The sequence below is a fragment of the Dendrobates tinctorius genome, unplaced genomic scaffold (genome assembly GCF_039654945.1).
Source record: "Dendrobates tinctorius isolate UK_male_01 unplaced genomic scaffold, ASM3965494v1 ptg000011l, whole genome shotgun sequence".
NCBI lineage: Eukaryota > Metazoa > Chordata > Amphibia > Anura > Dendrobatidae > Dendrobates > Dendrobates tinctorius.
The window spans coordinates 25122926-25150619 of NW_027361679.1; the positions used below are offsets into that span (position 1 = coordinate 25122926).

The window sequence follows — 27694 nt, forward strand, 5'->3', positions numbered from 1 at the left end:
AAAATCCAGTGAGCGGCAGTTCTGTGGCCGGAAATGCCTTGTTGATGCCAGAGGTCAGAGGAGAATGGGCATACTGGTTCGAGCTGATAGAAAGGCAACAGTGACTCAAATTGCCACCCGTTACAACCAAGGTAGGCAGAAGAGCATCTCTGAACGCACAGTGCGTCGAACTTTGAGGCAGATGGGCTACAGCAGCAGAAGACCACACTGGGTACCACTCCTCTCAGCTAAGAACAGGCATCTGATGGCTACTTTCAGCAGGATAATGCGCCATGTCATAAAGCTCGAATCATCTCAGATTGGTTTCTTGAACATGACAATGAGTTCACTGTACTCAAATGGCCTCCTCAGTCACCAGATCTCAATCCAATAGAGCATCTTTGGGATGTGGTGGAACGGGAGATTCGCATCAGGGATGTGCAGCCGACAAATCTGCGCCAACTGTGTGATGCCATCATGTCAATATGGTCCAAAATCTCTGAGGAATGCTTCCAGCACCTTGTTGAATCTCTGCCACGAAGAATTGAGGCAGTTCTGAAGGCAAAAGGGGGTCCAACCCGTTACTAGCATGGTGTACCTAATAAAGTGGCCAGTGAGTGTAGATAGATAATAGATATATGCCATTGAGATATTTAATCAGTGCTTTATGTGTGTACTTTTCTGTACTTATATTTATTTCAAAATTAAATAACAGCAAAAAATGGTGTGGGGTCCCCCTAATTTGTATTAACCAGCTGAGAGCTGGTCTTGTGGAAGGGGTTAATAAACATGGAGCTTCCCATGCTGTTAATATCAGCTCACAGCTTGTCTATTTAGTCTTTACTGGTTATTAACAAGGAGTGACCTCCCAAAAAAATGACGTGGGGTCTTCCCTTTTATTAATAACCAGCAAATGCTATGCAGACAGCTGCGAGCTGAAATTAATAGCCTACGAAAGGGACATGGATATTGGCCCCCTCCCAGACTAAGAACCTCAGCTGCCCCAGAAATTGGACGTGAGTAAGTTCACCGGATTTCATAGCCAATGAACCCCTGTCACCTTACTGACGTCTCTTCTCGCGTCATGAGAAAAATCACCTATGAACTCCGGTGACCTTATTCATATCGGCGCTAGACATTGCAGGAGTGTTCTCATGCTGCTGTCTCAGTGTGTTCCGGCTGGCTTGCTGAGCGGTCGCATCATGCGACCGCTCAATAAACCATCCAGTTGTAGCAGAGCTAGAGTTCTTCGTGGGCAGCATCACATAGGGATTATTTGCAGACAGGTGAGGATTACATTGTGTTTTTACTTTGATATTAATAAATGGTTAAAAGAGGGTCGAGGAGTTTGTATGTCAAGTAAAGGACTTTACTCTGTGTTTGTCTTTATTACATTTGACTATGGGGGTTAGTAATGGGGATGTCTTATAGTCGCCTCTCTAATACTAACCTCTGGGCTTGATGTCAGTTGACTTTACAAAGCTGACATCAACCCTAAGGCTGAGTTCACACGTGGTGTTTTTTTCGCGTTTCCGCGCCGGTTTTAACCGCGCTATTTTGCCGCGGAAAAATAAGCATCCCATGCATTCCTATGGGATTCCGCAATGCTGTGCTAATGCTGCGGTTTTTACCGCGGCGGAATTGCTTCGCGGTAAAAAACGCAGCATGCTCATTAATTTTGCGGAATCGCGGCGATCCCGCACCCATAGGAATGCATTGTTCTGCTTACTTTCCACATGTGGCTGTGCCCACCATGCGAAAAGTAAGCAGAACATTTGCGGATGGTACCCACGGTCCGGAGGAGAGGAGACTGTCCTCCGGGCTTTGGGTACCATATCCCTGTAAAAAATAGAATTTTAAAATAAAAAATATTGTTATTCTCACCTTCTGATGTCCCGCGCAGCCTTCCCGCCTCTCTCCACGCTCCCGGTCCCAGTAAGCCTTTGCGAGCGATGACGTCCGTTCTCACGGGATCTCGAAGTCGCGATCCCGCGAGAACGGACGTCATTGCGGTAATTGTCGCAAAGGATTACTGGGACCGGGAGCGTGGAGAGAGGCGGGAAGGCTGCGCGGGACGTCGGAAGGTGAGAATAACAATATTTTTTTTTATTATTATTATTTACATTCTATCTTTTATTATTGATGCCGCATAGGCGGCCTCAATAGTAAAAAGATCGAATTGGAAAACGCTAGCAATTCTGCAAGCTAATTACGCTTACAAAATGCTAGTTTTTCCGTGGGAAAATCGACGGAATTTAAAATGCGATTTTCCCGCGGAATGGAATTCCGGAATTCTCGCGCTAATTTCTGCGAGTGTTCCGCTACGTGTGAACCCAGCCTAATACTATTACCCCACTTGCCACCGCACCAGGGCAAGTGGGAAGAGTTGAGACTGAGCATCAGAATTGGTGCATCTAATGGATGCACCATTTTTGGGGCAGCATAGGGCTGATGTTCTTAGTCTGGGAGGGTTTCAATATCCATGGCCCCTTTGTAGGCTATTATTATCAGCCCAAAGCTGTCTGCATATCCTTTGCTGGTTATTAATAATAAGGGGGTCCCCACGTTATTTTTGAGTGGGTCACCCCTTTTAATAACCAGCAAAGGCTAAAGTAGACAGCTGTGAGCTGATATTAATAGTTTGGGAAGCTCCATGGTTATTACCCGCTTCACAGACTATAAACATCAGCTCCTAGCTGACTGCCTTGTACTCGGCTGATGAAATGTTGTGCTTCCTATTAGATGTTGTGCATAAAAATCGCACGGTACATGCATGGGTCCGTGTGCTGTTCGATTTTTCCTCGCAACCATTGATTTGCATTGCCGAGTCTCAGCCGATAGACACCGCCACTCGAAGTATATTGCAAACTTTTTTTTTCACGGTTTGATTTGAGCTGAGTAAAAGATTGCAGATGAGCACAGAATCATTCAATAACATTAGTCAGAGAGCAATCTGATTTTTTTATCGGATTGCACTTGTCCGTTTTAAATGCAGATGAGTATGAGCCCTAAAAGTGATGTATACAAAAAATTACACACCCCGTAGTCCTGAAGCGTATGTAAAATGAACTGAACTAGTGCTGTTGTGTATATACACTCACTGGCCACTTTATTAGGTACACCTGTCCAACTGTGTGTTAAGACTTAATTTCTAATCAGCCAATCACATGGCGGCAACTCAGTGCATTTAGGCATGTAGACATGGTCAAGACAATCTCCTGCAGTTCAAACCGAGCATCAGTATGGGGAAGAAAGGTGATTTGAGTGCCTTTGAACGTGGCATGATTGTTGGTGCCAGAAGGGCTGGTCTGAGAATTTCAGAAACTGCTGATCTACTGGGATTTTCACGCACAACCATCTCTAGGGTTTACAGAGAATGGTCCGAAAAAGAAAAAAAATCCAGTGAGCGGCAGTTCTGTGGCCGGAAATGCCATGTTGATGCCAGAGGTCAGAGGAGAATGGGCAGACTGGTTCGAGCTGATAGAAAGGCAACAGTGACTCAAATTGCCACCCGTTACAACCAAGGTAGGCAGAAGAGCATCTCTGAACGCACAGTGCGTCGAACTTTGAGGCAGATGGGCTACAGCAGCAGAAGACCACACTGGGTACCACTCCTCTCAGCTAAGAACAGGAAACTGAGGCTACAATTTGCACAAGCTCATCGAAATTGGACAGTAGAAGATTGGAAAAACGTTGCCTGGTCTGATGAGTCTCGATTTCTGCTGCGACATTCGGATGGTAGGGTCAGAATTTGGCGTAAACAACATGAAAGCATGGATCCATCCTGCCTTGTATCAACGGTTCAGGCTGGTGGTGGTGGTGTCATGGTGTGGGGAATTTTTTCTGGGCACTCTTTGGGCCCCTTGGTACCAATTGAGCATCGTTGCAACGCCACAGCCTACCTGAGTATTGTTGCTGACCATGTCCATCCCTTTATGACCACAATGTAACCAACATCGGATGGCTACTTTCAGCAGGATAATGCGCCATGTCATAAAGCTCGAATCATCTCAGATTGGTTTCTTGAACATGACAATGAGTTTACTGTACTCAAATGGCCTCCTCAGTCACCAGATCTCAATCCAATAGAGCATCTTTGGGATGTGGTGGAACGGGAGATTCGCATCAGGGATGTGCAGCCGACAAATCTGCGCAAACTGTGTGATGCCATCATGTCAATATGGTCCAAAATCTCTGAGGAATGCTTCCAGCACCTTGTTGAATCTCTGCCACGAAGAATTGAGGCAGTTCTGAAGGCAAAAGGGGGTCCAACCCCTTACTAGCATGGTGTACCTAATAAAGTGGCCAGTGAGTGTATAAATATGATGCATAAAATATGTACACGCCCTGTAGTCCAGAAAAGTTTACGAAGCCTGAATTGGACTAGGGCCGCAGAGTACTGTATATATAAAAATGATGCATAAAATAAGTACACGCCCTACTGTATACATCGAATGAATAAATTGATAAATGACTGTAAAATGAAGGACACAAGAATAATAATCGTAAAATAATATAATACAATCACTTAAATCCAATCGTATATAAAGGTGGTATTCACACAAATCCATAACGTACCCATGAACGCCTCGTCCTGCTGGAATGGCTTCCCCCCTGACAAACATTTGGGCACAAGCAAGGGATGGCCTCATAGAAGTAGGAGTCCCCTAATATATCCCTCCCATTACTTGGGGCTGTAGAAGGATTTGAGTCCTGAGTGATGGTGGCAATGGGTTTTGTTTTGAAACATACAAATCGAGATCATCTATTTTTTCCTTAATTATAATCTGCAAAGTAGATTGTGCGTGCTTTCCCTCAAAAGATCTGAATCTGACATGAATAAAGGGCATTGAGAGGGAAAGAAGGAGATTTTACTGGAAATGCATACAAAAGGCATCCACAACGGCACCAAAATCTTATTAGGTGGTTTTATGAGGTCAAAAGAATGTGAAATTCCTCTACATTCCTACGTGCTGTACGAGATTGCTGCTGGGGGAGCTTTCTAACATCCCACTAGCAATTAATGTCACTTGGGTCACTGGTGGGCACAGGCTTCTAGAACACTGACATGAGCTTCTGGCTAGAACTCTGTTATTGGGATTTTGCTTCCGGTGATCATCTCTATCTGTTTATTTACCAGGACAACATGTACGATGATCCGATTATTCTGTCATTTTACTGGTTACTGTTCTTTGGTTAATAAACTAAATAGATTGAAGGATTTCATAAATATAAAGGTCTGTGTGGGTCATAGTTTATAGTATTTTTCAGCCACATAAAAAATGTAAAACCATCTTGGAATGCTGTAAAATAATGAAAGTAGTAATACTCCCCTCCCTGATCCCTGGGGCTCCCTTCTGACACTTCCCTGGACAACCTTTGGTCTCGGTGCTTCCTGCTATAATGATGGCTTGCTGACATGTATCTGGGAGTGGTGGGGATTGGTGCGGTGAGAACAACTTTTTTTTTTTTTTCTTCTATTCAAATCCCGTGCAGGTAATTGCAGAGGTTTTATGTTTTCAGGAAAGTTGTGTATCCTAGCACAGTTAGTTAACAACAAGCAAACTTCTTTTACTCTGCAGCTGCATCAGTCTCTTTTATTGTCTGCAGTGCTGACATTGCGTTCGCAGCACTGCAGCCAATCACTGAACGCTTTGGTTTGTGCCAACTACTCGAACAGAGCTGCAAGGCTCAGTGACTGGCTGCAGCACTGTCAATGTGATGTCAGAGCTACCGATAACAGACATCAGGACAGCAGTGGGCACTCTGTGCTGGTCCCAGGGAGGGTAAGTAAAACAGCTGGTTTCCTAGTCGTGGAAAACCCCAATAAAGACAACTGTGTGCGCCATATATCCTGCAATGTAGTAAATGATCTGCTTCTGGCTTGGTATGTTAGAGGTCCAGCGCTGGGGTTACAGTAATATAGCAGATGATATGGAATAGATATAATGGTCACGCTTGCTTTTATTTTAGTTTTGAATGTAATTACCCCATATATATAAGAAATTGTGCCACTGATGATATTTCCTATTGATGGCACAAGTGCTGGCTTCTAGGGGGTTAAAGCTGCTGTACTGCATCCTTGAGCGGCAGTGAGGCTTTAGTGATCCGACACTCCTCTCTCATGCGATCCAGTGTACAATCGCTGTGTGATTTTGGCTCCAGCCCAGCACTTGTATTGTTTCCAGCTGAGTTGCCAAACTCCAGTGCCGGCTGTATAAGCTCAGTGCTGTCTCAGTACCCGAAGCCCCCCTATAAATAGCCGGAGAGTGTGCCCTCCTCCTCATACAAGTCACAGGACCAGCCAGAGAAGTGCTTGCATCCAGGACATGGTTAGGTTGGTAGGGACTGCTTAGCAGCACCTACAAGACTGGGAATCTCATGCTTGTTTTTCCTTGCTCCGTCGTCTTCTCGCCTGAGGGAGCCCAGCAATGCGCTTGTTGCTGCATCAGCCCTAGCAACAGCAGGAACATTACTGTACGTGCCGCTTTCTTTTTTTTTGTTTTGTCATTGCTGCTGTCAACAAAAGGGAGTGGTAATTCCTCCAAGAGCAATCTGAGAATTTGTACAAATAACAGTGATGCAGCGGAATAAGCGAATGGTTTGAGAAAAGAGGCGGCTGTGAGGGAAAGTTCAGGGCACACAGAGGGGCGTTGTGTTCTTCAGACAGATCGTTTCACCAATTGGCATGCGAGGGTCACAGAGCATGGATTCGCTGCGGTGCAGGCGACAAGACTGAGCTGTGGATGTTGTGCTCCCCTCCTGTATATTGTGAGGAACTTGCCGCTGCATGAAATGTGCTGCTCATTTTTATTACTGAAGGCTGTCTTCTGAGTGGATTTATTTTTTTCCATATTTAGACCGTGAAGATGAAGATTCAGGAGCAGCAGAATAACTCTGAAATCCGGCCACAAAGAAGCCTGGAGGTTGATGTTGGTCAGGAGGGCTTTGTCCCAGAGGTTCCTCGCCTGGACCTCACTTCTCTTTGTGATGACAACAACTGGGAAGGTAAGGTAGTCCTGTGTGAATGGCTCGGGTATTCAGGGGTTAATGGGCCACACAGTAACCAGCAGGCGAGTATAGAAAGATAATGTCCCTGGCAATGCATCATGACGACCTCTTCGTACATGCCGTAAATCTAGAATCGAAGAATCCTGAGATTTTATATGCTGTAATTCTGTTATTTAGCACACCAGTGTCCACATTATTTACGGGTGGAGGAGATGAGTGTTATAACACCTGATTCAGTCATGCAGCGTTAATATGCTATATTCACACTTTACATTTTACTTTGTGTGAACACGGACTTATAGTTTACTACTTACTTTCCTCTTGACCTTGAGAATTACAGTGTGAATCAAAATGTTTGGACTTAACAGTAAATTTCGCCAATACCATGCAGTAAGTTGCAGAGCTTATTTCTCATACTGCATAAGGTGTACAGTAGAGCAGCAGCGATGATAGTTCAGATATTCTAAAAAATCCAGAAGGTTCGTCAGCTCACCATAGTGCTCGGCCGCTTCTCTTCATTACTAATCCATCGCCAGCACAATGTAATGGCTAACGTAGTCCATCTGTGACGATGGGCCAGAAGGTCAGAAATGATTCAGTATTATTCTCCACTAGATGGTGGCCCGATTCTATCGCATCGGGTATTCTAGAGTCTCTGTTAAAATAAAAAATAGTGATATACTCACCTCCCGACGGCCCCCAGACTCTTTTTCCTCTCACCACGCTCCCCGCATCTTCCGGTCCCAGTAATGCTTAACGTGAAACACCGCTGATGACGTCGCGCTCTCGCGAGAGTGACGTCATCTATGGCCCTTCTCGCTAAGCATTACTGGGACCGGAAGATGCCGGGAGCATGGTGAGAGGAGGGACAGAGTCCGGGGGTCGTCGGAAGGTGAGTATATAACTATTTTTTATTTTAACAGAGACTCTAGAATAACCGATGCAATAGAATCGGGCGACCATCTAGTGTATTATACTCCTGTTACACCCGGAGCTGCTGTTACCTAATGTATTGTACTCCAGTTACAGCCAGAGCTGCAGTCACTGTTCTGCTGTTACCTAATGTATTGTACTCCAGTTACACCCAGAGATGCTGTCACTGTTCTGCTGTTATCCAATATATTGTACTCCAGTTAATCCCAGAGCTGCAGTCACTGTTCTGCTTTTACCTAATGTTTTGTAGTCCAGTTACACCCAGAGCTGCAGTCACCGTTCTGCTCTTACCTAATGTATTATACTCCTGTTACAGCCAGAGCTGTAGTCACTGTTCAGATCTTACCAAATGTATTGTATTCAAGTTACACCCAGAGCTGCAGTCACTGTTCTGCTGTTACCTAATGTATTGTACTCCAGTTACACCCAGAGCTGCTGTCACTGTTCTGCTTTTACCTAATGTATTGTAGTCCAGTTACACCCAGAGCTTCAGTCACCGTTCTGCTCTTACATAATGTATTATACTCCTGTTACAGCCAGAGCTGTAGTCACTGTTCAGATCTTACCAAATGTATTGTAATCAAGTTACACCCAGAGCTGCAGTCACCGTTCTGCTGTTACCTAATGTATTGTACTCCAGTTACACCCAGAGCTGCATTCACTTTTCTGCTGTCACCTAATGTATTGTACCCAAGTTATACATAGAGCTGCAGTCACTGTTCTACTGTTACCTAATTACCTAATGTATTGTACTCCAGAATATGTACAGGACTGTGCCTGTGTAATGAGCAACGCAGCAGTGATGCCTTTAACGGCTGTAATGTGCCTGTACAATAAGCAATGCGGCCGTGTTGCCACGACGACTAAGCAACTGTCGCTGATTGGTCGCGGCATTTAGGCCACGACCAATCAGCGAGGTGGGATTTCCATTACAGACAGACAGACAGAATTAGACAATTAGTACTAGATGGTGGCCCAATTCTAACGCATCGGGTATTCTAGAATATGTATGCAGTTTATTTTTGAAGATTTAATAATAATGCAATAATGCAACCCCAATCCTGATATGTATGGTTCTCTCACCCCCAATCCTGATAGGTATGGTTCTCTCACCCCCAATCCTGATGTGCATGCTACCCCTCAACCCCCTATCCTGGTATGCATGGTCCCCTGACCCCCCAATCCTGGAATGCATGGTCCACTCACCCCCCAATCCTGGTATACATGGTCCTCTTGCCTCTCTTTTCTGGTATGCATGGTCCTCTTACTCCCCTTTCGGGGTATGCATGGTCCCCTCACCCCGCAATCCTGGAATGCATGGTCCTCTTACCCCCCAATCCCGGTATGCATGGTCCCCTAACACCCCTTTCTTGGTATGCATGGTCCCCTCACCCCCCTTTGCTGGTATGCATGGTCCTCTCACACCCCAATCCTGGTATGTATGCTCACCATCTCCCCCTTTTCCAGGTATGCATGGTCCTCTCACCCCCCAATCCTGGTATGCATGGTCCCCTCACCCCCCTTTCCTGGTATGCATGGTCCCCTCACCCCTCAATCCTGGTATGCATGGTCCCCTCACCCCCCCCAATCCTGGTATGCATGGTCCCCTCACCCCCCCAATCCTGGTATGCATGGTCCCCTCACCCCCCAATCCTTGTATGCATGGTCCCCTCACCCCCCAATCCTGGTATGCATGGTCCCCTCACCCCCCTTTCCTGGTATGCATGGTCCCCTCACCCCCCTTTCCTGGTATGCATGGTCCCCTCACCCCCAAATCCTGGTATGCATGGTCCCCTCACCCCCCAATCCTGGTATGCATGGTCCCCTCACCCCCCAATCCTGGTATGCATGGTCCCCTCACCCCCCTTTCCTGGTATGCATGGTCCCCTCACCCCCCTTTCCTGGTATGCATGGTCCCCTCACCCCCCAATTCTGGTATGCATGGTCCCCTCACCCCCCAATCCTGGTATGCATGGTCCCCTCACCCCCCAATCCTGGTATGCATGGTCCCCTCACCCCCCAATCCTGGTATGCATGGTCCCCTCACCCTCCTTTCTTGGTATGCATGGTCCCCTCACCCCCCCCAATCCTGGTATGCATGGTCCCCTCACCCCCCCAATCCTGGTATGCATGGTCCCCTCACCCCCCTTTCCCTGGTATTCATGGTCCCCTCACCCCCCAATCCTGGTATGCATGGTCCCCTCACCCTCCTTTCTTGGTATGCATGGTCCCCTCACCCTCCTTTCCTGGTATGCATGATCCCCTCACCCCCCCAATCCTGGTATGCATGGTCCCCTCACCCCCCTTTCCCGGTATGCATGGTCCCCTCACCCCCCAATCCTGGTATGCATGGTGCCCTCACCCCCCTTTCCTGGTATGCTTGGTCCCCTCACCCCCCATTCCTGATATGCATGGTCCCCTCACCCCCCTCACCAATAAGCAACACGGCCCTGTATACCCGACCAATCACTGGCGCGGGCCTCTGTCTGCGACCAATCAGCAATGCCGTCGGTGAAACTAATTTTTTTTTTTCTCTTTTTAACGGAATAATCCCTGCGGCTGATTGAGCGCTTTCCCCGACTGCGCTGGCCGCTGATTGGTCGCGGCCTAGTGGCCGCGACCAATCAGCTGCAGGCGCAGCTTACCGTTAGAAACAGCTGCGCCTGTCGCTGATTGGTTGCGGCCTGGCGGCCGCGACCAATCAGCGGCCCGCGATTTCGTTTACAGACACGATAAGGCGTTATATATAGATATATTGTTTATGCCTGCTTTTAACGTGTAGGTGCAGATATAAAAGAATACTTTATTTTCTCTGGAACATTGTGCTGACGTTTGTGGATATACGATAGTTGAGATATTAAATGTATACAGTACGTGGCTACACAAAGTCGGGGAAGGAATCTGAAGAGGTGGACACAACAGACACCGAGCTTTCGGAAGATTTCTCTGCACCTGCTCACCACAAGGATGACACTTGTCAGCAGACTTCACCCACACACATTATGGCGCGGTGATCTGCATCACTGTTATTCAAGAGATCTCTCGCTTGGATAACACAGGTCTCTTGATGAGATCCCTATGGTGTTTGTTGATAACGTAATATAACAGATGAGTAGACCGGCAGTCGGAAGGGTGTCTGGAGTGAGCAATTGCCTGAGTAGGTGGTGATGGCGAACTCAGTCGAGGGGTTCAAGAGAGGCCTGGATGTCTTCCTGGAGCATAACAATATTGTATCTTACAGTGATTAGGTTCTTTAGAAGGACGTAGATCTGGGGATTTATTCTGATGGAATATAGGCTGAACTGGATGGACTAATGTCTTTTTTCAGCCTTGCTAACTGTTACAATTTTCAAAGGTCGCACCGGGTTAACAAGTTGACAATCATTTTATTTTTTCCTGTTTATATACATCCTATGCAGTATATACAGGTTAGAGAGTAGATGACTTGATGAAACCTGGAAAATTCATATATTAAGGGGACAAATACTCTGAAAAAAGCAAGAAGATTCATGTGTATGACGTATTGCATGCTAGCAATATGTGTCTACTCTATACAAATTGATAGGTCTTGGTTGCAGTCACTGTTCGCTGTCTTTTTCTTGACCGTGACTTCAGTTCTGATTTTCTGCAAAAAATGTTTTCAGCTAATGGCATGTTCAGATGATAATTTATACGTGTATATGTAATGCTAGCTGGGAACAGATGGCATTGTGCTTTTTACAGTTTTTCTTTATTAAAGAGCATCTGAATATTGCCATCTTCTACGAGGGCACATTTCTGTAGGTCAGGCCTACCCTGCTCCCCGGTGTCCTCTCTGTCTTCCCAGAAAGGGCATTTGTACTGTCCGCCACTGTACCCACTCCGGACGCTGCAGGTCATTTGTGTGCTATCCATGTAGGAAGCCATAGCCACACATTCCATAGAAGGTTTGCTCCAGTCATGCTAATAATCTCTTTAGGCTTGGAAGATTTCTGTATTATTTCCAATTGTTTTCTCAGCCACCTATTCTCAAGGTTACCATGGTAAATAAATTCTCTGGGACGACACACATTTTCACATTGCAACCACATTACAACAATGCTTTCTCTTTTTTTGTGTGTGCCTACCCCATATGAATTGCTGAATGAATCCTTAGCAATAACACACTGACAAATCTAGCCTGGAAATAATTCAGTATATACTATTGATTTAATGAAACGTTTCCTCTGCTTCCAAATGTTAAATAATCCATTTCTGGCAAAGGAGATTGACAAGTTCCCTCTGATTTTTTGATGCATGTGGCTGCTATTCCCATGTCGTCCTCATGCCTGTGACTGCATTCTTGTCGGCCCACTTAGCATATTTGTGCAGATGGCACAACAGTCGCACGCTCTTCTTTTTCTCGATAAGTGGCTGAGACTGACAGAATGTGATTGGACCTATGTGGGTGTACTTCAGCACTCCCTCCTTTTTACAGAAAGGCTGGCACACCATTTCAAGTTGTCTTCCTCTTGTACTGTAAAATCGAAGAACACATACAATACTTTTCAATATAAATTATCCTCTGCTGCACGCGACATATCGGCTAGAGGAAAATGCATAGTGATCTTCTGTGTGACTGTGCTGTAACTTTTACTTTATCTGCCTCTAAGCCATTTTGTTGGCGGCAGATATAGACTGAGTCTTCTTTTCCTGAGAAATGAGTCCTGCATTAATATTTGCATGAATCTGTCAATTTACATTGATTATAGGGCCTCGATAACAAGACATTAGACTTGGGCAGCCCTCTTTGTTTCTGTAAACATTTCACCAAGGCTTTCAATCAATATTCACCCTATATTGTATCCTGTCCTTGTCTGTACTGACCTTGCAGTTCACTAGGGAAGAAGCTGGGGAGGACAAGTGTTTACTTCCATTACGTATTTACAACATGCACTGACAATACAGGCTACAATATAAACGGTAATACAATATTAGCCTGCTGTACACAAGTCGGTGTTCTAAAAATGGAAAATCCAGAGATAAGCTTGCTTTGCATTCACTTGGTACATTTGTAAATTATTAAGAAGCATTCCAAGCAGAGACATTTCAGGCACCTGTCTCCAGTAGCGGACTTCCCTGATCCTCATTCCACATGTCAAGGCTTCCGGACATTGAATGATTGTAAAGGTTGGCTGTTTCTCTTACTCGTATATAAATGCATAGAGAATGGCTGATGGAATGATCAGAGTCGACCTTTACATGGAATTTTTATTAGCAAATTATATGCAGTTGATCTAGCATTCAGGATCGGACTGACCCAAGGGTGAACAGGTGAATTCCCCGGTGGGCCCCTATGCAGGATTGGGCTCCTATATGAACACAGTTGTTGGCACTTATGCAGTATGTACAGACAAAGGCAGTATCTAATCATTATTTCAACAAACTACCTAGTTTATTATCATATAGAAACACAGGGACATTTGGGAATGAGAGTAATGTAATATTTGCATCTATCTGAACAGTCGGCGCCCCAAAGTCAATGTTATGGGTGGGCCCTTGGCACAGTCCAACTCTGCCACCATTCATTTATAATATGTGGTTGTGTTTCCTTGACGTGTTCATGGAAAAGTGATTCCATACATTACAATCTCACAACTTGTTATTAACGGTCCAGTATGGCACACTTTCACACACTGAATACCAATGCATGAAAACATAGGTGGTTTTTGATATACTGTATGTACTTTTCTAAGAATATTAAAATGCAATTTGTACAGGCTGCAGGCTGGTGCAGAGGTACACTACTGTTCAAAAGTTTGGGGTCACGCAGACAATTTTGTGTTTTCCATGAAAACTCATACTTTTATTAATCAAATGAGTTGCAAAATGAATTTAAAATCTAGTCCAGACATTGACAAGGTTTGAAAAAAAAGATTTTTATTTGAAATAATAATTTTCTCCTTCAAACTTTGCTTTTGTCAAAGAATGCTCCCTTTGCAGCAATTACAGCATTGCAGACCTTTGGCATTCTAGCAGTTAATTTACCGAGGTAATCTGGAGAAATTTCACCCCTTGCTTCCAGAAGCCCCTCCCACAAGTTGGTTTGGCTTGATGGGTACTTTTTGCGTACCATATAGTCAAGCTGCTCCCACAACAGCTCAATGGGGTTGAGATCTGGTGACTGCGCTGGCCACTCCATTACAGATAGAATACCAGCTGCCTGCTTCTTCCCTAAATAGTTCTTGCATAATTTGGAGGTGTGCTTTGGGTCATTGTCCTGTTGTAGGATGAAATTGGCTCCAATCAAGCACTGTCCACAGGGTATGGCATGGCGTTGCAAAATGGAGTGATAGCCTTCCTTATTCAAAATCCCTTTTACCTTGTACAAATCTCCCACTTTACCAGCACCAAAACAACTCCAGACCATCAAATTACCTCCACCATGCTTGACAGATGACATCAGGCACTCTTCCAGCATCTTTTCAGTTGTTAGTTGTTCTGCGTCTCACAAATGTTCTTCTGTGTGATCCAAACACCTCAAACTTGGATTCATTTGTTCATAACACTTTTTTCCAATCTTCCTCCGTCCAATGTCTGTGTTCTTTTGCCCATATTAATCTTTTCCTTTTATTAGCCAGTCTCAGATATGGCTTTTTCTTTGCCACTCTACCCTGAAGGCCAGAATCCCGGAGTCGCCACTTCACCGTACATGTTGACACTGGTGTTTTACGTGTACTAGTTAATGAAGCTGCCAGTTTGAGGACCTGTGAGGTGTCAATTTCTCAAACTACGGACTCTAATGTACTTGTCATGTTGTCCAGCGGGCCTCCCACTTCTCTTTCTACTCTGGTTACAGCCTGTTTGTGCTCTTCTCTGACGGGAGTAGTACACACCGTTGTAGGAAATCTTTTTTTTCTTGGCAATTTCTCACATGGAATAGCCTTCGTTTCTAAGAACAAGAATAGACTGTCGAGTTTCACATGAAAGTTCTTTTTTTCTGGCCATTTTTGAGAGTTTAATGGAACCAACAAATGTAATGCTCCAGATTCTCAACTAGCTCAAAGGAAGGTCAGGTTTTTAGCTTCTCTATTCAGCCAAACTGTTTTCCGCTGTGCTAACCTACTTGCACAAGGGTTTTCAAGGGTATTCTAACCATCCATTAGCCTTCTTACACAGTTAGCAAACACAAAGTACCATAAGAACACTGAAGTGATGGTTGTTGGAAATGGGTCTCTATACACCTATGAAGATATTGCATTACAAACCAGACGTTTGCAGCTAGAATAGTCATTTACCACATTAACAATGTAAAGAGTGTATTTCTGAATCATTTAATGTAACTTCATTGGAAAAAACTGTGCATTTCTTTCAAAAATTAGGAAATTTCTAAGTGACCCTAAACTTTTGAACGGTAGTATACATAACGTCTAACACGTTATCTCATGGTATGAAGCTCTTTGTTCACCTACTATGTGTGTTGGCAGTACTGGGAACATGTCCTACCTGTGTATTATATACAAATGTTACATTATTCTTTGCTTTTGTCAGGATCTATATACGGGAGATCTGTACTAGTGGAATAGCAGCTGATACATTAAAATTCATATTTTCTCATCGCTTCCTTTTTAGTGGTGTTTTATTCATCTGATTTTACAAAGGTGAAAATAATATGGGCTATAACAGCATGCATAAGGAGCCTTAACCCCTTTTTCGTTCCCCTCCCCACTGCTTGTAGTTTTTCGTTTTTGCGTTTTTTAAATTTTTATTTTTTTAATGTATTTTTTTAAATACCCAGAACTTTTTTTTTTTCTTTAAATTCTACTAACATATGCGTTTGATGGCTTATTTTTTTGCGGGACAAATGTGATTTTGAATGACCATTTATTTTACCATATAGAATAAGGAAAGATGGCAAAAAATCTAACAACAATGAAATAAATGCAATCCTGCCATTGGTTTTTGGGTTTTATTTTTGTGTTCACTGTGGAATAAAAATGAACTGGAAACAGGATTCTCCAGGACAGAACAATTACGGTGATCCCAATCGTATAGCCTTTTTTACTACTTTATTGGTTTAAAAAAATTCTGAACTTTTATAAAACTTAACTAACTTTTTTATATTGCCATCAGCTGAGCTGTTTGGGGGCTTGTTTTTTTTTTCATGTGGTGAACTGATGTTTTTTATTTAGACAATTTTGTAACTGAAAACTCAATTCTGTTTTTTTTTATGTTTTCTTGTCCCTGCTTTTACCAATAGGTTTGAAAGAATACAATGCCTTGCGAAAGTATTCGGCCCCCTGGAACTTTACAACCTTTTCCCACATATCATGCTTCAAACCTAAAGATAACAAATGTAAATTTTTGGTGAAGAATCAACAACAAGTGGGACACAATTGTGAAGTTGAATGAAATTTATTGGTTATTTTAAATTTTTTGGAAATTCAAAAACTGAAAACTGGGGCGTGCAATATTATTCGGCCCCTTTAACTTAATACTTTGTTGCGCCACCTTTTGCTGCGATTACAGCTGCAAGTCGCTTGGGGTATGTCTCTATCAGTTTTGTACATCGAGAGACTGAAATTCTTGCCCATTCTTCCTTGGCAAACAGCTCGAGCTCAGTGAGGTTTGATGGAGATCGTTTGTGAACAGCAGTTTTCTGCTCTTTCCACAGATTCTCAATTGGATTCAGGTCTGGACTTTGACTTAGCCATTCTAACACCTGGATACATTTATTTGTGAACCACTCCATTGTAGATTTTGCTTTATGCTTGGGATCATTGTCTTGTTGGAAGGCAAATCTCCGTCCCAGACTCAGGTCTTTTGCAGACTCCAACAAGTTTTCTTCAAGAATGGTCCTGTATTTGGCTCCATCCATCTTTCAATGAATTGTAACCATTTTCCCTGTCCCTGCTGAAGAAAAGCAGGCCCAAACCATGATGCTGCCATCACCATGTTTGACAGTGGGGATGATGTGTTCAGGGTGATGAGCTGTGTTGCCTTTATGCCAAACATTGCGTTTGGCCTTGTTGCCAAAAAGTTCGATTTTGGTTCATTTGCCCAGAGCAGAGCACCTTCTTCCACATGTTTGGTGTGTCTCCCAGGTGGCTTGTTGCAGACTTTAAATGACACTTTTTATGGATATCTTTGAGAAATGGCTTTCTTCTTGCCACTCTTTCTTAAAGGTCAGATTTGTGCAGTGTACGACTGATTGTTGTCCTATGGACAGACTGTGCCTCCTCAGCTGTAGTTCATCCAGAGTGATCATGGGCCTCTTGGCTGCATCTCTGATCAGTCTCCTTGTTTGAGATGAATGCTTAGAGGGACGGCCAGGTCTTGGTAGATTTGCAGTGGTATGATACTCCTTCCATTTCAATATGATCGCTTGCACAATGCTCCTTGGGATGTTTAAAGTTTTGGAAATCATTTTGTATCCAAATCTGGCTTTAAACTTCTCCACAACAGTATCACGGACCTGTCTTTTGTGTTCCTAGGTCTTCATGATGCGCTCTGTGCTTCAAACAGAACCCTGAGACTATCACAGAGCAGGTGCATTTATACGGAGACTTGATTACACACAGGTGGATTATATTTATCATCATTACTCATTTAGGACAACATTGGATCATTCAGAGATCCACAATGAACTTCTGGAGTGAGTTTGCTGCACCGAAAGTAAAGGGGCCGAATAATATTGCACGCCCCACTTTTCAGTTTTTGAATTTCCAAAAAAATTTAAAATAACCAATAAATTTCGATCAACTTTACAATTGTGTCCCACTTGTTGTTGATTCATCACCAAAAATTTACATTTGGTATCTTTATGTTTAAAGCATGATATGTGGTAAAAGGTTGAAAAGTTCCAGGGGGCCGAATACTTTCGCAAGGCACTGTATATATATTTTTGTTATGCCATAGCTTTATCAGAAAAACATTCTTCTGCACTTTAATGTGTTAGTCCTTTTCAGGGACTTGATCTGCAATTGTTTGTTTGATCGCTTTTTATTATATACAGCTATACCGCAGTATGGCTGTATATAGTGAAAAGACAATCTTCTCTGATGGATGTCACAGAAAAGTTCAGACATGGCAATCCATCAGTTCTTTGCAGGGAGGCATTGGCGCCCAAGCCAACGTCCAGGCTAGTTCATGGCGCTTAAATACTGCTGTCAGTGATAGGCAGCAGCATTTAAAAGGTTAACAGCAGCGACTGGTGGCCGTGCCTGACGATTACTACTGTCATAGGCAAATGTCAGATAAATATAGCTGCGAAAATGAGGATGAGTGACCTCATGGAGATCAACATCCAACACTGCGGAGACACCATCACATGTTTCTCAACGCAGTGATTCTAGAGCAATGCCCCCATCCCTTATGGGAAATATGCAGTCTTTTTACTAGGCATTGCTCCTACTAGCCAGTTTCCTACTCCACACTGATGAGGGGCAATACCCCGAAACAGCTGTCTGTGGATGGATACCATGTTTTGGCATAGGTGGTTTCCTTCATTGGAGACTGCCCTTCCCGTGGTTGTTCCTTCCCGGTGAAAGACCTGGCTAGTCATTGCTTGCGTTGAGAAACATGTGATGGTGTCTCCGCGGCTGTTGATTTACAGATAAATATAGCTGGCATCTCTCCTGTGTGGAGCTGGCTCGCCTTCTAAGCCCTCTCCAATGTCCCTGACACACTCCATGATATAGTGGTATGTCATAGAGCGTTATGAAGTTAATGAGTTATTCCCATCTTCATACATGGATATTGTGGGATAGTGCTTGTAAATGCGATAAATTTATCAATTTACTGCTTATTAATATTTTCAACTTTGCTTGAAATATTAACTCCATTTGTTTACAAACTGTTACCTTGGCGACCGACCACCACTGCTAAACAGAAGAACAAGCCCAGTGCTTACAAACTCTTTTCTATTGAGCTTGTAAGCACGGTTTTGAAGTTGACTAGGATTGTTGGAGCCCACTGCTACGTCCTAATCCCTGCTAGTTTCAGCACAGTGTTTACAAGGTAGACAGCAGCGATGGTCAGTCTCCTGGGAAACGAGATGTGAACAATAGTCTATATCTCAAGGAAGGCTAAAAATTTTAAGAAGCAGGAAATTGCAAAAGTTCTTGTAAAACCAAGCTATATCTGACAATATCCGCCTATGAAGATAGGAATAACCCTTTCTGGAGCCTTAATGATGCTGCAGAGATGTAATTGGATGTGTATTCTGGAGGATTATTAACCACTTCACAACCTGTGTTAACTAGCTTATGTTTCCCGTCATCCCGTCATTTAGCCGAAGTGGTGTCCCTCCTCCATGAGCAAAAGCAGACAGAGAACATACTGCACAGATTCAGAGTTCATATATGATTCATTTCCCTCTTGCTGTGTGGTTCAGCTTGACAAGGCAACGATTATTATGTGCCCATGTCTATTGTGAAAGTAACGTACACATTTCCTTAGTTTCCTGTTTATAGTCCTCATTATGTTACTTAATAAGCAGGGCTAGTGATCTGTTTCCACAATCTCTTTCCTGAAGAGTAATGATGGAGTACGTTTCCCAGTTCAGAAGAAACTTTAAAGGGCTTCTAACCTACAGAGTTTGGTTACAGGGTAATTGTAGCAATTATCTCCAAGTTTAAATGCCAAAAAAAAATTAGATCTACATGAAATTATCATTTTGAGTTAGTGACGTATGGGTTATTATTGGTGTATTATGGGCAGGTTTTCTGACTTGTCCAACCAACATGTATATAGCACCAAAAAATAGGCTATGATACCACCATATATAGAAAAAAATATTTTTTATTGACAACTCATTAAAAACATTAAAAAATGGAAAAATATCACAGGTACAGTAAAAATGGGTGGGTAACCCAGGAAATACCATACATTAATACTAATATTTGTAACACAGGCAAACAATGCAAACCACAAGTGAACAATCAATATATTCAATGATGCTGGCATTAAGGTATAAAATCCTCAAAAAAGTTCAACCGTAATAGGAAACAATGCAAGTGCATATATATATATATATATATATATATATATATATATATATATATAATCTCCAGTGATACCAATGCAATATGCACCTAATGCCAAAATGGTCATGCCATCAAAAATTGCCCTTATGTTGTGCACATAGTATCAATATATAGTTATAATATCAAAAGATTGCCCACATATTAAATGTGATATGGTATAGTCACCTGAAACACCCTGGAACCCACCACACTCGACGCGCGTTTCGCTCAGAAATGCTTCGTCCAACAAACATGTATACAGATATGAAATCATCCCTAGCATACAGCAGTGGCAAATTCGCGGGTATTTTGGGCACCAGAAAGCACTGGGCAGGTAGTTAGAAAAATAAAATGATTACCGGTAGTCATTTTAGACTTCTTCTTTAACCCTAATAATAATAGTAGGAACCACTAGGAAATGGTAATATTATTTATACATGTGTTAATGTAAAAGTAATAAAAATACCGTAAATTTCCTTTATTTAACTCTGTTTAATAGAGCGAGTATGAGCAAAGCTCTCGTCTAATCCCACCATACTAAGTAGCACGCAAATCAGATTAGTGAAGGTGTAAACTTCACAGGCATCTGGGTCAAGTAATTCTGAAGACAGGACATTTTTTTTTGTTTCTTTTACTGTTGATATGTTGCTGTTTTAAAGACTTGTCTTTGGGTTTTATATACTGTAATAGCTGCTCAGCTACTTTTGGCCCAATTCTTGTTTTGTATAAATACCATAGAACAGACTTGTCAGAGACAGGTGTTCCCCTCACATAATGTTTCTACCTTATTATTTTGCTGTATTATAATGCTAGTAAGTGTAAACTTTGAATTTTCATCAGATCCTTTTAGAAATACAACATTTCTCTGTAAATGCAGCCAATCTTACCGCTGGGTGTAAAAATAATTTCCTGTTGTTTAAAGAAGAGTAACCATCATATTTCTAGGACAAGAATTCTGCTTTATATTTTATAGGTATATTTAGTTTATTTTTTTAATTTGTATTTTATGGTATTTGCAGAACCAGTACCAGTCTTGGCCTCATGGGACCGCGATGCTGCAGACTCGGATGAAGCCCGTCTGTCCCCTCAGGCAGGTCGTCTTATCCGTCATCTTCTTGAAGCGGACAGTGACCCGATGTTGTCTCCTCGTTTTTATGCATATGGACATAGTCAGCAATACCTGGATGACACCGAAGTGCCCCCATCCCCTCCCAATTCTCATTCATTTATGAGGTATAAATTTGTATTGTATTGGTTAATTTTTGTTGCTGTAAGAGCATCCTTTCCGCTGGCAAAGATTTCAATGGGATCAGGGCAGGCATGAGGGGAGATGGGAGAGGTGCGTACTTGGCACTTGCCCAGCATTCCCATCCACAAAGTTGGCCACCTCCTTCTGCTGTCCCACCCATCGGTTAAACAAGCAGGTGGGCAGTTGCCTATCTTCAGCCTGAAGAGTCAGTGGACCCCCGAAGAAGTGTGGCCAGTGCTGCACTGGCGTTTGTGTCACCCAGGCAAGAGAAGAAGTAGTAGAGGTGCTTCTTAATGCTGCCGCACTGACCCCTGCAGCATCGGAACTGACATGGTCAGAAGCACGTCTTCTGCTGCTCCTGCCTGGGCGCAGCACTGCTGTTTTTCAGCTACGTTCATGCACTGTGATCACATTGCATTTTTTGCAGTTATTTTTAAAAATCACCACAGAAATGCAGTGTGGCCGTAGTACGTGAATGCGGCCTACTGGGCTTGTCTGGTCAAAATAAGCTGTCACCTGTCTCAATGATTGGTGATAAATTATAGGTCGATGAGGATCGAACTGCTGTGAACCCGCATTTATTGACAGAGGGGGGGCAGTTTTATCCCTGTTAGAATGAAGTGGTATTACTGCCGCTCAATTAATCCTCTATCGGGCTCCAAAATGCAAATCTTCCTTTTTCCAGCAGCCGTACGGAGAATGATTTGAGCGGTCTTTGGGCACTCCATTATAACCGGGATAAAAGTGCCCCATTTTGTGAGGGTTCTCACTATTTCGATACCCACCAATTTATAAATAATCCCCTGTTCTTGGGATTAGTGATGATGACCTTTTTTTGTCAGACAAACCCTTTAAACTCCGTCTTGGGTCAGAACAGACTGGGGAGTACAGGTACAAGTAAGGTGCTGTCTGCAGGCGTAACTCCATAAGTAATAAATGTGAATCTGCAGAAACAAACCTCCACACAAATATTAGTAATAAAAATCCAGCTTCATTAAAGGGTTTGTATGGGCTAAATGTAACATTCCTCAGTGGCACAGATTCACTAAAAAATAACAATATAAATTCTACTCCCCTGGATCCAGCACAAGACGCTCCATTGTCCGCATCAGCACTGTAAGCGAACACATCACGTTTAGCAGCCACAGGATTGCTGTTACCTGTGATTAGCTGCAGCAGTCAGGTAACTTGTATAGTATGTTTTTCTGATGACCCGCTGTTCAAGTCACTTAACCACTGCAGCTCATCACAGACCGCAGCGATTCTGTGGCTAATGAACGATGATGTTGATGATGATGTTGTCACTACCGGGGCTGATGCAGACGACTGAGAAACTTTTGTTGGATCCAGACGGGTAACAGCAGGTGAGTAACATTGATTTTGTTCTTTTCAGCAAAAATTTAACATGATGTGGTTGGAGGAGTATGTCAGGGTCTTGGGCCCTATGTAGATTTTTGTCCAGGCTTGCCTAAAACGGGCCCTGTATGAAACTTTGCTTTCGAAGTTTAGTGCTCCACTTGAAAAGAAGCAGCTGTTCACATCACAATCTCGGCATCCACTGAGTGTGTTTGTAAATGTAGTCAAGTAAATCTTTTGGTGGAGCTATAGACTCCAATAACATAGTTGAACTACTCTTATGTTGAACCCATTTTTACACCTCGAATAAGTCTTCCAGAAAGTATAGCAATACCTAATACATCTCCACTTATTTCTGGCATAAAATAACATAATCCTGCAAGGCCACTCTTGGACATAACAGCACTTGCTACGCTCCAACCAATTTTTAGAAAGGCTGTGGAGCCAGAATACAAATTACAAAAGTTTTAAAAGTTTTCACAGTTTGTATGATGTACAGAAATTTCAGAAATTTGTGACATTTGCAGTCAGAAAACTAGCATGAAGAGTCTAGACATTTTTGCTATCATTATACTTGGGAAAAAATTTTTGGAGACCATTTTTACTGTTGTCACACTTGTTTGTTGCTAGACTGATTTGATTTTTACAATGTTAAATCTGTGTCTGCTAATTGTTGATCTTTAAGCCGGAGACGGAGCTCCTCTTTGGGATCACATGAGGAGGATAGAGACGATGACCTAACCCCAGCTCAGATTACACGAAAAATTCAAAGCCTCAAGAAGAAAATCCGCAAGTTTGAGGAGAAGTTTGAGGAAGACCGGAAATACAGAGTAAGGGCTTTTTTATGGTTAATTGTTCTCTCTTAAACCTCATTTAGACGTCCGTGATATTTCTTGTGTGCAAAAGTGGTCCAAGTATCATCCGTGTTTGGTCAGTGTGTCAGATTTCTACCATCAGAGTTTCATCAGTTCATTTCAGAGGAAAAAAACCGCTAGAGGCTTTTCAACATTACATAGTAACATACATAGTTAGCAAGGCCGAAAAAAGACATTTGTCCCTCCAGTTCAGTCTATATTCCATCAGAATAAATTATTATTATACAATTATATAGCACCATTTATTCCATTGCGCTTTACAGGGAAAAGGGGAAATATAGACAAGTACAATAAACATGTGCAAGACAAGGGACACACAAGTTTAGAAGGAGAGAGGACCCTGCCCCAGATCTACGTCCTTCATTAACATTCTCATATTAAACACAGACATCCTAGGTCTGTCTGATTTACTTTTAGAAACCCATAGACTTTCATTTGCAAAATGAGTCCGTGACTTGGATCATTGTCTGACAAGTGTCCATGATTTTGTACAGACCTCTCAGTCAGCAAAAATACACGGACATGTGAACCGCTCAATATACTCTAATAAGGTACGACTTCTGTCCATCACATATGACTCTTATAAGAAAAACTGATGTTGGAATGAGCATGTACAAACATCACATACTGTACTACATGTCATTTTTGCTTTTTGTTCCCACAGCCGTCCCATCGAGACAAGGCTACAAATCCTGAGGTTCTGAAATGGATGAATGAGCTGACCAAGTTCCGGAAGCAGCTTAAAGGTAATTACAAAATGCCTGATGGTAATACACAGTATTATACTACTTTCCAGTACAATAGATTGGTATTTAAAAGCTGTCTAGGAATAATGTGTCAGTTGTTTGTTTGTAAATTGGAAATTTAATTTAAAACGATCATCTTGCATGTTCTGCAATACTTGTGTACTTTTTCATTACAGTTCAGTAGGTTAGTTTCTGCTTTAATTTGCACTACTTTGCATGTGTTTGTGCTATAAATAAATGTATTCTGAGAAACTGTAAATTGTCCTATAATAACTAGAGTCAAAAATCAAGATTTCTGAGGAAGATCTCGTGCCTCAAATGCGACAGAGGAGTAACACACTTCCCAAAAGTTTTGGGTCACAGCTTGAGAGGGAGGATGACAGAAAGGAGACAGAGAAAGCAGCTAAACCCTCTATAGAAGCCACAATGGAAACCATCCAAAAGAAGTTACAGGAGAAAAGATCAGAGGTCAACCGGCCGGAAGATATTAAGGTAAAAAGAAAAATGATATGCATGTGTATCTCTGCAGACAACATATATCTTCACCATGATGCACTTTGCAGTAGGAGTTGAATATTGTGGATTCTAAGCAGGAATCCTACAGTAATGTATAAACTGCTAAAGGAATAGATTGATTATCCGCTCACCACTTCCATGGGCAGTTCAGACATCCATCTAGGGTGGTGCACCAGTGTACTCCAGGCTGGCTCATGGGTGAGTATATAAAGTAATGGCAGGAGGTCCAGCATTCACCTAGGGATAATAGTACTAAAATGTCACATTTATTCTAACATTTAAAAATTGGGAATAGATAAAACAGCAAAGATGAAGAATGTGTTCATCTACCCTGTTTTAACTTTTCCCGATTTCTAAAGGGAATCTATCAGCAGGTTTATGGGGAGCAAGAGAGTCTGATTCCAGGGATCTGTCACTTACTAGGCTGTGTGCTGCTGTTTCAAAACGGTCAATGTTTTATCAGCAGGAGATTATCACTGCTTGACTAGGTGTCATGTGCAGGCCAGTCAGACTAAGGGTGGTTTCACATTAGTGTTTCAGGCCGCAGTGTCGGCCTGCACACGGCCGCCGCTAAGCCCCGCCCCCTGTCGCGCTTTTTCCGGTAGCTCCGCCTACGGGCGCATGACGCTGCATGCGACCTGCGTCCCCTATCTTTAGCACTGGGGACACAGGCCGCGCACAGGCCTTTTGACAGTGCGCCGACCAGCTCCAAACGCAACCTGTTGCAATTTGGTGCGCTCGGCGCACCGTCAAAAGGACACATGCGCCGCCAAACGCATACCTGCGCACGGCCTGCGTCCCCAGTGCTAAAGATAGGGGACGCAGGTCGCATGCAGCGTCATGCGCCCGTAGGCGGAGCTACCGGAGGAGGTGGGGCTTAGCGGCGGCCGTGCGCAGGCCGACGCTGCGGCCTGAAACGCTAATGTGAAACCACCCTAAGCTGTATAATCCCGCTCACACCACTGGCAGCTTTCTGACAATGTACAGTGTACACAGGAAACTGCCAATCAGTGGTGTGAGTGGGGTTATACACAGCTCAACAATCTGACCACTGCTACATCTACAGCAGAGAAAATAGGTTCTATCAAAACTGCACCAAGCAGCTAGTAAGTGACACATTGCTGGAATCAGGATATCTGCCCCTACATCATTCTGCTCTCAGATCACATAACCGAAACCTGCCTATAGATTTCCTTTAAATGCTAGAGTAGGTGTGAAGTTTAGTACTATTATACTCAGGTAGATTCTGGACATTTTCTCCCTACTTTGATTATAGTTAGCTAAAACCTCCATAAAATGCTATAATTGTGTTATATATGTAACATAACAGGGATCTAAATTTGAACAGTGCATCACTACTAGGATTATATTTGCATCCTATATTTTTTTTTTGTTTAATTTTTTTATGTTTTTTTTTAGTTCCTTATGAATTGCCTAAACTCATAGACTGCACTAGCACCTAGATTGAGCCCAGTTGGTAACTCATAGACTGCACTAGCACTTAGATTGAGCCCAGTTGGTAACTCATAGACTGCACTAGCACTTAGATTGAGCCCAGTTGGTAGCTCATAGACTACACTAGCACTTAGATTGAGCCCAGTTGGTAGCTCATAGACTGTACTAGCACTTAGATTGAGCCCAGTTGGTAACTCATAGACTGTACTAGCACTTAGACTGAGCCCAGTTGGTAACTCATAGACTGCACTAGCACTTAGATTGAGCCCAGTTGGTAACTCATAGACTGTACTAGCACTTAGATTGAGCCCAGTTGGTAGCTCATAGACTGCACTAGCACTTAGATTGAGCCCAGTTGGTAACTCATAGACTGTACTAGCACTTAGATTGAGCCCAGTTGGTTTGTGCATTCATGTGCGCCCCAAAATATTCTAACTATATGTTCCTGATTGTAGGATATGACCAGAGATCAGCTTGCAGCAGAGAAAGTCTCACTTCAGAAAGCTTTGCTTTACTATGAAAGTATTCATGGCAGACCGGTATGTATTTTTTCGTTTTCTGGAGATCATTTGTTTGCCTGAATGTTACTGGGAAAACATTGGTTCTGTACTGTGGTACTCCAGGGCTCTAAAATCCTCATACAGCACTTATGTTATGCTGCACATCCATCAGCAGCAGGCAAATGTTTTGTGTTGGTTCTCTGAGATCTCTGCCACATTTACTACTTTCAACAGGATTGATTTTTTTTTTTCTTCTTTAACACATTTTATTTTTGTTCTTGTTGATATTATAATGGTTTTCTTTTATTTTGATACATTGAAAATAGAGATGAAGAATAGTTTACATAGTTGGAACGCATATCCACTTACATGCCTCTTGCCACCCTTGTGACTTAGTTGTTTTCTCCATAAAGGCGTGAAAATCTGTCATAATACATTTATTCTGTGTGATGGTCATGTGCAGATCTATGAAAAGTGGAGGTTTAACCCTTTAAGGCCTCATGTGGCCTTAAAAAATATTGATCATTAAATATGACCCTTCATGTTTATTATTGTAATATATTACACATAGAAAACATTTTGAAACGTTATTAATTGCTTGCTAAAGGCCATTTGCATATGAAGGGCTCTTGCGTAGTTTGCAAATGTGACTGTCTGCTGAAAGTTGCTGCCGGCAGACGGCAGATTTAGCACCACTACGTCACTCCGCAGCACGGATCTGTCTACCCTGAGCTCTGGGATCGCTCTGTTTTGAGCAGACAGATCATGTTCTGGGCTTTGTCGTGACAGATAATGTACACTTTTCTCATAAAGTGAAACTTTGTTCCTGGCAGCAGAGTTTTCCCCCTCCGCCACACTGCAGCACTTCAGTGTCCATCATTGTCACACTTCTCCCCCCAATCAGCGGACAGACAGGGGAGCACTGATAAATTACTCCCTCCTGGTGATGGGTAGTGGTGCTGTGGTGAAGACCCTCACAGCAAAGCATACAGTATCCGTTCCTCTACATCCTCGCATGTTTATCATAAGATCTTTTGAATTGAATTTAAATCTGACAACTGTGGTGTCGGTAGTGTTTTTTTGTTTTGTT

The 27694-nt window shown here is 42.9% G+C and overlaps 1 protein-coding gene across 8 annotated transcripts in view; it reads left to right on the top strand.

Annotated features, from left to right (window-relative positions):
* Nucleotides 1-27694, top strand: part of FAM13A (family with sequence similarity 13 member A) — a 305696-nt gene that overhangs the window by 261938 nt on the left and 16064 nt on the right. For all 8 annotated transcript variants that reach the window (XM_073590245.1, XM_073590256.1, XM_073590223.1 and 5 more), the window contains 6 exons: nt 6840-6987; nt 20927-21140; nt 23198-23342; nt 24052-24133; nt 24411-24625; nt 26560-26643. In XM_073590245.1, the coding sequence (XP_073446346.1) occupies nt 6840-6987; nt 20927-21140; nt 23198-23342; nt 24052-24133; nt 24411-24625; nt 26560-26643 (888 nt within the window). The remainder of the gene's footprint in view (nt 1-6839; nt 6988-20926; nt 21141-23197; nt 23343-24051; nt 24134-24410; nt 24626-26559; nt 26644-27694) is intronic.